The sequence below is a fragment of the Epinephelus lanceolatus genome, chromosome 16 (assembly GCF_041903045.1).
Source record: "Epinephelus lanceolatus isolate andai-2023 chromosome 16, ASM4190304v1, whole genome shotgun sequence".
NCBI lineage: Eukaryota > Metazoa > Chordata > Actinopteri > Perciformes > Serranidae > Epinephelus > Epinephelus lanceolatus.
In genome coordinates this window covers 27,590,898-27,602,256 of record NC_135749.1, presented here as the reverse complement: position 1 = coordinate 27,602,256, position 11,359 = coordinate 27,590,898, and the positions used below count along the sequence as shown (strand labels likewise).

Below are 11,359 nucleotides of genomic sequence, written 5' to 3'. Positions count from 1 at the left end.
TTAGAAAAATCTGTTTAATAACTCTCACTCAACTCGTGCAGTATAATCCAAGTCTCATCTATCCAAACACTTAAAGGTCCAGTGTATAGGATTTAGGGGGATATATTAGCAGGAATGGAATACAATAAGTATGTTTTTTTTTTACCTTAGAATGAGCTGTTTATATCTACATAGGGAGCGAGTCCTTGTCTAGCACCATGTTGCGCTTCCATGTCCAGAAGGGACAATTTTCACGTTGGCCATGGTAGTTAGCATGGTAGTTTTTAAAGTGAAACTGCTTTATTCAGTGTTTTAAGTGGTATAAATCACCGAGTCCATTTGGAGAGAGAGACCTATGTGGATAATTCGGACCCGAATTAAAACCTCCTGAACACTTGATCGTAAGTTATCAAAGAAAAAAGGTGAGCACACATTAGCAGGTACTGGCCTACTGGCCCGTCTGGGGCATGTCAAACATCATCATGGAAACACATATTCATAACGTCAAGCTGCTTTATTCAGTGTTTTTACCAGTTTAAATCACAGTTAGTTCATTTTGAAGAGGAAGAGTCCTCTGCGGAAAATTCGGCTCCCCGTGAGAACCTGAACGTCTGGTTTGGAAAAAAGGTGGGCACACATTAGCAGGTGCTGAGCTAGTGGCCTTGACGTGCCAAACAGCAAAGGAGAAATGCTGATTTGTAACATCAAACTGCTTTATTCAGTGTTTTCACCAGTTTATATCACCAGGTCCATTTGTTTTGGAGAGGAAGAGACCTCTACGGATAATCTGACCCCTGGTGAGAACCTCCTGAACAATGAACACCGAAGGAATTCCAACCTGAAGAAGTTTCAGGTGGTTGCAATCTCCAGTCCTCACCTCTAGATGCCACAAAATCTTCCTTAATCTTAAGCACTGCTCCTTTAAGCATATGAGTAGCGCACCTGCGCATGCGTTTGAACTCCGTTCGTGAATTCCATTGAGCTGACCAGGCTCGTTGAGAGACCATTTATGTGAAAGTATTTTGAATAATAAGGTCTTACCAAAAATGTATGTGTGTTTGGGAAGTACAGAGCATATGACTGAATGCTGGAGGATATTGTGGTCACAGCCACAGCTCTAGATCATTCTTATTCCAAAGAACAAGGCAGGAAAAATAAATACCTGACGCAAGTCTACAGTTTCAAAGCAGTGGGCAGCAGTGTTTAGTCAGAAGTACTACGACTTTATGAGAAGAGGAAAGGCTCAGACTAGTCCCAGTTGCGTAACTACAAACCACACGTTGTCTTTTCTTTCAGGTACAGGGATGAGATTGTGGTGCCTCTGGTGGTATGCAGATAGTTACAAATGGAACCTGCTCATGTTGAGTGTGGATCATCGGAGTGATGAGACAGTTATCAAAAAGTGATATTGCTGCTGAACTGCAATGAAATGAAATGAAATTTTCCAATGATTTGAGAACCACAAACAAAATTCCATTAACCTCAATTGTGTTGGGTGGTGGCAAAGATATGAGAGACGGATATCTGAAAACAAATAAAACCAAAATGATCTGCACTGGCTAAGTACCACAGGAGCAGTGGTTGAAGAAGTATTTTTTAAAATTTTCACATTCTGACCACATCTGAGGGGTTGTCTGCACACGCATCTCAACAAGCTAACTACAACAATAACAGTGCTTTCAGAGCCAACAGTGTTAACTTGGGGGATACTGGAGGGTGGGCGCTATGCTTTGAAAATGACGCTGTGGGTTGGGACACCATTATCAGTATAATCTGCTGTATGAGAGACCAGAAGAAAGAGAAAGAACAGAGAAGCTTGGGTTACAACACACACAGAGGTAGTGTGGCCTCATTCTCTGCTCTGGACGCCATTACTCCACTATATCTTTATATAACCAATAGTTGTTTGCATGTCCTGTTGCAAGTCATGGATTCAAAATGTTACTTACGTTAAAGTACAAAGGTACTGGCAACCAAATGTACTCAAAGTACTCATTATGCAAATGGGCTCTGACAGTGTTTTAAAATTATATTACTAGATCATTACTGTTGATGTATTAACATGAGGAGTACTTAAATGTTGTAACAAGTTACAGTGGAGCTAACTAACTACTTTTTGGTAGCTTGATTTATAACAATACATCATGTTTTTTTTCTGATCATATGTTCGTAAGTAAAACATTTATTCTGAAGGGTAACTAGAGACTTTGAAAAAACAATTAGTGGAGAAAAAAGTACAATATGCTACAGTACTTGGGTAAATGTACTTAGTTACTTCGACCACAAGTTTAGGGTACAAATGGCAGAAAAACATCACAACCCCTACTGTGTGTCAGACTCATATTTTCTCACTCTTCTTCTCTTGTGTGTTTTGTGCATTCCTCTCTGCTGCTGCCCGGCCACAAGGCTGCACGAGGTCACAGGTCACAGAGAGGGAGACACTGAGGACGAGTGGGGGGACCTCGCCTGTCTGAGCACAGGCTGTGGAGTCAGGGAGGTGGGTCCCATAAATCTGCCTGAGCTGGTTTGCGAGAGTTTGAGGGACAGTGTTTCACAGGCAGCAGTGAGGGGCCACCTTCGTCCGGCCTGCAACAGAGGAGCTGTTGTCAAAGCGACGCCTCCTGCTTCTGTCCATCCACAGCAAAGCAGCAGCGAGGATCTCCGCTTCAGGCAACAGAGCCCTGTGATCTCCACTTATGGAAGATGTATGGCTGTTCTGCCCTCTGTTAAACGTGGGGTCAGATCTGTGGGGGCACTTATGTAACCTAAACACCACAGACACCTGGCGGAGATGAAAGCCAGGGCGGCTCATTTTTCACTCGTACTATTACCGGCTATTTCCGTGCTGAAATGCGCCATAATACCACTGAAAGACCTCTGGAGGCCCTTTCTGCTCATGTAATACTGTAGGTGTGAGACCACAAATACTACAGCCATGGTGGCAGTTGTCATGGCAAGCGGGGCTCGCCGCTCAGAGCCCTGATGCCAATACAAATCTCCCCCTGGCCAATAATTGTTTGACTTGTCCGCTGAGATTCAAAAGGAGGATTTTGGGCTGTAACTCAAGCTTGTATGAGGCTTTCTAAATCTCTTATTTCTCCCAACGACGAACTGATAATGCACGTCAGACTTGAGCTGGAACCAGCCGAAATGACACGCCATTAGAGATTGAAGACTAATGGACTCATTCAATCCAGCCAAATGTTGTGAAAAGGGGATAAACAACCTTTTCTGGCTTATTTCAGGCTGTTTTCTTCCAGAGCGCTGATATAAACAGATGGGAAAATGAGTCGTGTTTGTCATAGGAAACAGGTGCTCACACACACATAATCACACGCCATACACAGAAAAGAATAGCCCCCCAGTACCCACTTGTGGCCCAGAGAATGGGCTCCAGCTGGGCATGGTGCATATTACACAAACAAGTGTTTTGAGTGCCCTTACAAGAGGCATTCATCTGAGGATATGACTGTTCAGAGGGGGACAATGAGAGCCGATAGGGTCCCTGTGATTGTGATAAATGAGCTGACACAAATTAGAGCATTCGGAAACACACGAGAGGCAGGCTAATTAGAGGAGATTTCGACCCATTTAGGGAAAACAGACTGTATAACAAACAAACAGACCCACATCAGGCCTGTGTGCAAGATGTTAGAAATAACTTCTTTTCCATTTCTGTGTTTCACTACACGCAGATCTCGAGCGCATTAACTAACACTTTGCAGAGACGAGCTATGTGCACCGAGGAGGTGTGAGCAGGATGATGTGCAGGGGTGAAGGCTTTCCTGCCAGCTTGTTAGAGATCAGCTTGGGCGTTTTCTTGTCACCTCCATTAGACACTGAGCAGAGTGCGCGGAGGTGACATCTCTGCAATCGAACACGCTTTCTTCTCTCAAGTCAGTGTGAGTACTAAAAAAACCCTGTGAACTGATGTAAAAAAAAAATCTGTAAATGAATGTTGTAATAACCTGTAAATTAATGTGAAATAACCTTTAAAATAATGAAACATAATGTGTAAATTGATGTAAACTAACTTGTACTGATTATGAGAAAGGATAACTTGTCAGGAATTTATTGGGACTGTATTTTGCATCATACAGAGATTGAAAGTCCTCTGATTGATGATGTTTATTGTGCTTAGATATTAATTTATTCAGATTATTTAAACAGAAAATGTAAAAACACAGCAGTTCCAGGTAATACTTGTGCTCACTGAGAAAGTCAGCAATAACTGCAAACAGTGGTTATCATTATCAGACTGCAGGAAGCATCTCTAAGGCACACAGTTTCCACCAGTGTTGGAAGACACACTCAGATCTTATAAAGTTCTGCATTCAAAATATTATCGAAAAGTACAATAGTATTAGTACCAAATTATATTTCAAGTACCAAAGGTTAAAGAACATTATGCAGAGTGGTCCCATGGTGGAGCAGTGAAGTGCAGCAATGACAGTCTTTGAAAGAAAAGCTTCCAGGAGGGAACAGGTGACATCTTTTCTCCATGTTCACCTGCATCACTTCACTGTGTTTCCTACAGCTTGAAATTACCTGAGAGAAATCACAGAGAACTAGTTTTTGTGCAGCCAGTGTTTCCAAACAAGCTGCAGTTACTGATATTAAATGTGTCACCTGAGCTTTGGGAAGGTTTGGCTGCAGCTCAGAGAAAAATCGTGTTTGTTCACGTATGTATTTATTCATTGAAGAGCAGGATGATTGTGTGCTGGTGAATCTTTGATACTGGGTGTTGTAATTTTCTCCTGAGCCGACAGATACATTTCCGTGCAGAAGAAAATGCTACATAATCACACTTCCTTCACACTCAGGGTTTCACTGTTTCTCAGAAAAACCACCAACAGAGCTACAAGAACTTCCTGATATGCCAACACTGAAACTGGGTTTTAAAAAAATACTAGCTACTGTATATTTGGCAGTCGAAAGTCATATCTACTTTATTCTTATTATGATGTTAAGTAACCCCAGTACAACTTGTGTAGATTAGCCAGGGGGAATAATATAATAAAAGAAAAGCATCTAAATCTTTCACATTATACTTTTAGTTATGACAGCTATAGACGAAATGTATTGTGTGACTTTTATCAGCTCTAAACGTTTGGCTTCCTGGTTGTGAATTTTGATTTCTGAAAAATTTATGAGGCAAACGCTGTGCTTACATATTCCTATATAAAGTGGGAAGTGAACATTTTGCTAAAGGAGGTGATAGACCATCTTAGTTTTGGTTTTTGGGATGCCTTAGAGAACAGGTTTTCACAGCAGGAGTTTTAGTTGCATCCAAAAATAGATGATCCATTGTCACATTTTCCTTTAATGTGATCAATTGTTAGCCTATATGGAATACTAGCATACCGTGCCCATCATATAAAAACCTGACAGTTAGTGGAGGTGAATGTTTCACTTATAGCTAGCTGGTCACGGCAAAAAACAACACAAAAACTCAACTTAAATGACCCTATCGAAAGCCAGTGTTTGGTTTGTCAGTTCTGAGCTATCGTAAAAACTTGGTGGTGCAACATGGCTGTCTTCATGTTCAAGGACCTGCTCCTTATGTAGATATAAACAGCTCATTCTATGGCACCAAAAACACCACTCTTATTATTTGGTGATTATCCACCTTATTCCTGAGGGCACTACTGTAGACATGATAATGTGCGCAACTTCCAGTGAGATGGCAGAACTAGCATTAAGCTAATTAGTCTAATAGACTGTCTGTGGTCAGTCCCAGTGGCTACTCTTGGTGGCTAACCACCAATGCCGGCTTTTTTTTTTAAAGTAATTTGCCTTCAGTTTAGCAAGTACTGATTTATTGTTTAACAAATATTTAACTAATGTTAACTTAGCATTTTCCTGGTACCTGTTGCACTGTGCATGTCTGTAACAACTAACAACCAGTCTAAGCTAAATTTTTGTCTTCAGCAGCTGTGTGTTGAACATGTAACCAGAACAAAAAGGGGTCATTCCTGTTGCCAAAGGTGTCATTGATATGAGAAACAAAACCACAAGAGTTTCACCAGACATAGCGAAAAAGCACTAAATCAGAATTTGCAGTAGAGAATGACACCTACTGTAGACTGACAGGTCCGTCACTCAGTGTCAGTACATGATATCCCTGTCTTTCCCCGTCTGACTTCATTCTCAACATACATTAGAAAATTGCTCGTCATAAAATAAAGTCAGCAACATACCCTGAAGTATGTATTTAGTCATTAAGGCTGAGAATGTGTTACTGATTTACCGTACTTCCTTTATATCATAGAAAAAAATAAGGCCAAAAGTTATTTCTTTTACAACTACTTTATATTACTATTACCTTAGCTCAGGCCATGTTAAGGTTAACAATATTTTAACGGAGCAAGGCAAGCTAATTGCTAGCATGATCGGTTGAAAAGGAAAAAAAACTACAACAATGCTTTGAGATGGCTGTCAGAGTTGTCAGAGGTATGATCACATAATCCTGTTTGAGCTATAACGGGTGGCGTGTGTTCCACGTTTTATTTCCCAGTTGCTCTTGAAAAGAAGAATAGAGTTCTGTAAACAAACTGTTACCACTGGAAATCGCCAGTTTTGGGAAGTTGCATACATAATTCACGCAAGGTATGATGGGGGCTAGGAATAAGATGGATACACCAAAGAAAACATTCTGCCAATATCCCGTTTAATTCTTCACATTGGACCTTTAATTTGTAACTTTTTACTTTAAAGACAACTATTAAAAAGGGAAATGCACAAAAAGTGCTTGAGAATCAACCGTCAGCCTGATTGCTGCTGTTTGCATCAGCCATAACTGAATCATATCAGAACACACAGACATGATAAATATATTTTTAGATTAAGTGTGACCTAAACTTCTCAGCTTATCATTTCAGATGATATCAATCGCAAATAAACATCAGTAAATCCGCTTAGAAATCATAGGGGACAGTGAGGTCAGAACTTGCCTAAGAAAAAACACATTTTTAAGTTTTCATGAGTTTAAAAGTAATCCAGTAATAACTGTCAGGGCAATTAAGGGTTTATTACAAACAGGAGCTGCTTATTGATAATTCGGCATACTTTTAATGGTGCTAATATAATATATTCAAAACTTACAGCGTGATTATTACTCAAAGAAGTAGGGTAAAAGTGGCATTATTTCCATTAATATGAACTTCTCATATTGCATTGACATTAACGAACCACTGTTGATAGAAAATATATTTTTATTTTAAATGAGAATATTTCAGTCACTCAAAATAACATTAAAACCACAGTCTTAGTGTAATAATGACGTCAGATTTGTACCAGAGAAGTACGCGCGAGGGGGAGGTGGGCGGGCACTGAGTGTTTCTTCCGACCAATCAGCGGCTTGTATTCAAATGAGCTGGTCCGGACCGTCAATGTGGTGAAGAGCGGTCTGGTGTAGAGGAGTAGACTGAAGCTGTGCAGATACAGAGATATTCCACAGTGCGTGTTTCTCCGTCTGTGAGGCTGTGGATGGCTGGTTAACCGCACAGAAACACACTCCAGACCCTCAGATGTGCGCTCTGTGACTGCCATAAAGCGGATATTTACCTTACTGTTCACTGGGAGTCTCACACAAGAGCTGCAAGATGAAATACAAAGTAAGTGAAGCGGCACTTTCTTCCTCTTGTGTCTTGTGTCATAACGTTTGCTGGTGGAAATAATTACAACAGAGCTGTTTTTGTCTTCGAGGAGTCGACGTGGAGGATTTGATTGTGAAACTTTTCCACTTTTGGTTTCTTATTGCGGTGATCACAAGTTCTTCAACCGGGTCGGTTTCATTAAGCGAACTGGTTAAAAAGGGGAAACTGCTGCTGAGAGGATGCTGTCATTGATCTTGCTGTGTTCCTGGGCTATATGAGTGTAAATGTCTGTTTTAGAGCCTGTTATTTGAATGCATCTTGTCTAACCCTCAGGCTACATTTACTGCCACAACAGGGGCGTAAACAGAGTAAAAGCGCACCGTCCTCCTCCTTTAGGAAAGCAGAAATAGGAACACAAGTAGAGTCAGAAATGTTTCACATCCTGCTCTCCCTGCTGCTGACAAAGGCTGTTTAGATACTGTAAAAACATGTCACTGAGGGTCAAGTTGCCACCCAGCAGGTAGACAAAACACATGGGCACATTCATTGTTGCTTTTATGTCCCCCTTGTTGTGGTTGATGGACTTTGCCTGGTTATTGTTTTATTTAGCTGAGATTAGGCGTAGGTTATATGGATCAAATCTTCTTTATATCGTGATGTATTTAATTTCCTTCAGACTAAACTGGAAACTTTCATTTCATTATGTGTTATTGTGGTTCTTCTTACAATCTATAAAATGTCAGCAAATGGCAACAATTGAAAATCAGTGTTCCTTAAGCTCATGGGGAGTGCTTAAAATGTCAAAACTCAAAGATACTCAGCTCTTTCAATCACATTAGCAAAGAAAATCCCAAATCTGAGAAGCTGGAAGAAGGAAATGTCAGTGGCGCTCCCAAAGGGGGGTCCAACGGGGGCCATGGCCACCCTGATACAAGGCCCACAGGAGCGCCTCCAGCCTTGTTTCCAGTTTATCCCAGTGGTGACTCATGGTATTACAGTGGGGGAAAAAATCCCCTGGGCCCAAAAACTTATAACAGGACATCTCAAACTGTACACAAGGTCAAATATGACTCTTACTATTATGAATTTTTGATCAATGGAGGTTTTATATTTGTAAAACTTTCATTGAACCAAGAAAGGCGATTACAAAATCTGTGATATCATCACAATATTAAGTCCATGAGCCAAGTGATAACTCACAGGAAGTAAACTCAGAGGCTAGTAACTTTTTGGTGTTTGTGCCATTGAATCGGCACCATCATGGGCTCTGGTATCTAGTTATAATACATCTGTGAAAACCCCCACTGGCACCCCCTTGCGAAAAACTGTAGGCATTCTTTAAGCTAACACAAAGATAGTGGCATCTTGTGAAACTAGAGAACCTAAAGCATTGGGACCAACGATGTCGACGCAGCTTATCTTGGCAAGGGGGCTAATTAACACTCCAAATTTAGGCTAAACTTTAGCGAGGAAAAAACTGTTATGGCGATTTTGAAGGGGTGGTTGAACTCACAGAATCACATAACACATAGCACTTAAAACAAGATTGTTGTGGAACTCAAAGTGTTAGCTGCACCGATATGAAGCATATCAGATAATTAGTAAGATTAACTGTAAAATAAGAAACCAAACTATACCAGTATGTGAATCCTTAACTGGCCTATAAACTTCAACAGCATAATGAAATCCCTTAAATTCAGTTATAGGTTTTAGTTTTGGTGTGCAACCCCGAGAGTTTTAGGATGCATTCACACTAGTGCTATTTGGGCCGCTCTAAACGAACCCTGGTCCACTTCCACGGATAGTTCGGTTCGTTTGGAGTGCTCAATCAAACTCTGGTGCGGACCAAACGTGCAAACCCTGGTCCGCTTGAAAACTGGGGGTCTCGGTTCACTTGCAAGTGAACCCTGGTGCGGTTCGCTTACAGTGGGAAATGCAAATGGACTATCCAGTGAACCAAAGAGAGGAAGTGACATAGGATTTCCGTTTTCGGTCCTGGCCAATCGATGAGCCGGGTTTTTGTTCTTCCTCATGCTTTTTTTCTTCCTGGTCAGTGGTCGCTTCAGGCAATACCGCCCCCAAGTGACCAGCTGTTGTAACTGAGTGACATTGTCCAGGCGGTTTGGTCCGCTTTAAAAAGCGCAGTGTGAAAGTGAACCGAACCAAATGAAGGTGTGATTTTTTTCTGCATTCCCCGCTCAATCGAACTGAGTCCCCCAGACTATCCTGGTTGGAATGCGCCCTTAGTTGCTTTATCTGGCCGCCCCTATGAAAAATTTCATGGGACACCATGTGGAAATGTTTGGCATTTTTGCTTGAAAAATGACGTAAACTACAGATCGACTGTCAATCAAACAGTGACCTACATGACTAAAACATCACAGTGATGCAACAGTCCCATCAGTACAACCCACTACCATGAGAGATGTTAAAGGGAAAGTTGCAGGTTGACTAAATATGTGTTGTCATATATTTACACTTCCACTAGCAGAGATAGTTTGAACTTTCACCTTAAAATGAATCATGTCCCAGTGAAATCTCCCTAACACTCTCAGATCGCTCGTTATTTCAGGATGTAGCTAATCACTCTTATCATTTAGGTTTATTTTGTTATGAACAGCTTGACGCCATCTGAGATACAGGATTGGATGTTGTGCAAAATTGACATGTCGTGATCTCACTGGAGCCCTGAATGCTTGGTGCTTTCACTTTTTGGGAAATGAGGACACTGAGCAGGAGACTTTGTGTTTCGATCTGTTGTGGTCTCTGCCTCACCATATTAGGGAAGCAAACACTGTGCACTCTCATGCAAACTGGATGATTCACAGGTTTTCGAGGGCAGTGGCTGCTTTCTGAAATGTGAAGTAGCTGTCTTGGCTCAGACTCTCGAGTGTCTACTGGGCCTGGTGTCACCCATTGGCTGGGTGGGGTTGTGATTGGAGGGTGGTGCACGCTGTGTGTCTGCGTCATGGTCCGTACTGACTCATTGTCCAGTTAAATACAGAGTTCACAAAGCTGGAGCAGTTGTGGGTGATGACGATGGTCTTAGGCGCGAGGCCAGTGAGCGTAACGAGGATTTCGGAGGAGGAAACAGCTTTGATCATGATCACTGTTTTCATTCTGAACAAGATTATTGAGCAGTTAACAGATGTGATCAACACCAGTATTTCCAAGCTGTTATCTGTTCATAGGAAGGAGATCTGTGACGTTAAACTGCGTCTACACTTCTTTGTTTGCCACAGGCGAGATAAGGCGAGTACTCTTTGCCTGTGATAAACATATCTGCATTATGCAACGCTGCCAGAAGAACATACAGTGGCAGGAAGAAAAAAGAAAAGGTAGGAAATTAGATGACGCATTTTGCATCACTACTGTGTGTTTCTCAAGCGTCTTGCAGGATTCGCAGATCCATGTTTGAATGTGTTATACAGTGTCAAAGTTTACTGTGTCCCCTATCAGATCTCTGCTCTGGATCTCAGCTGTGATGAATTATTCACAGCTATATTAAGCGCTCTTTTCCTCGCCGAGTGGTAATGTTTCAACAGAGGTCCCGTCACATGCCCTGAGGTGAGGCGCTGCAGTCTGGCCAAACGCTGCCCCCCCCCCCCCCCCCTCCTGGTTTCCAACTTGTGTTCAGGTGTGAAGGGAAGGCTTGTCTTCCATAGGTCACCTAATGCGTATAATCCCCCTGATGGGACAGCAAACAGAGGGATCTCTTACAGCGTCTGTGAGGCCCAGCGAAGGAGGAGGAGGAGCATGATACCTGAAGTAGTTTAAAGGAC

General features: G+C 41.8%; 1 protein-coding gene across 2 annotated transcripts in view; it reads left to right on the top strand.

Annotated features, from left to right (window-relative positions):
• Window positions 1-3,825: 3,825 nt before the first annotated feature.
• The window catches only part of nedd9 (neural precursor cell expressed, developmentally down-regulated 9), a 41,772-nt gene continuing 34,238 nt past the window's right edge, over window positions 3,826-11,359 (top strand). The window contains exon 1 of one of the 2 annotated variants that reach the window (XM_078175740.1): window positions 3,826-3,881. Coding sequence is in view for 1 of the 2 variants with exons in the window: in XM_033636154.2 (XP_033492045.2) it covers window positions 7,584-7,595 (12 nt within the window). In the remaining variant the exon portion in view is untranslated. Of the gene's footprint in view, window positions 3,882-7,372; window positions 7,596-11,359 lie in introns of those variants that run through there. The other variant, XM_033636154.2, reaches the window with a different exon arrangement.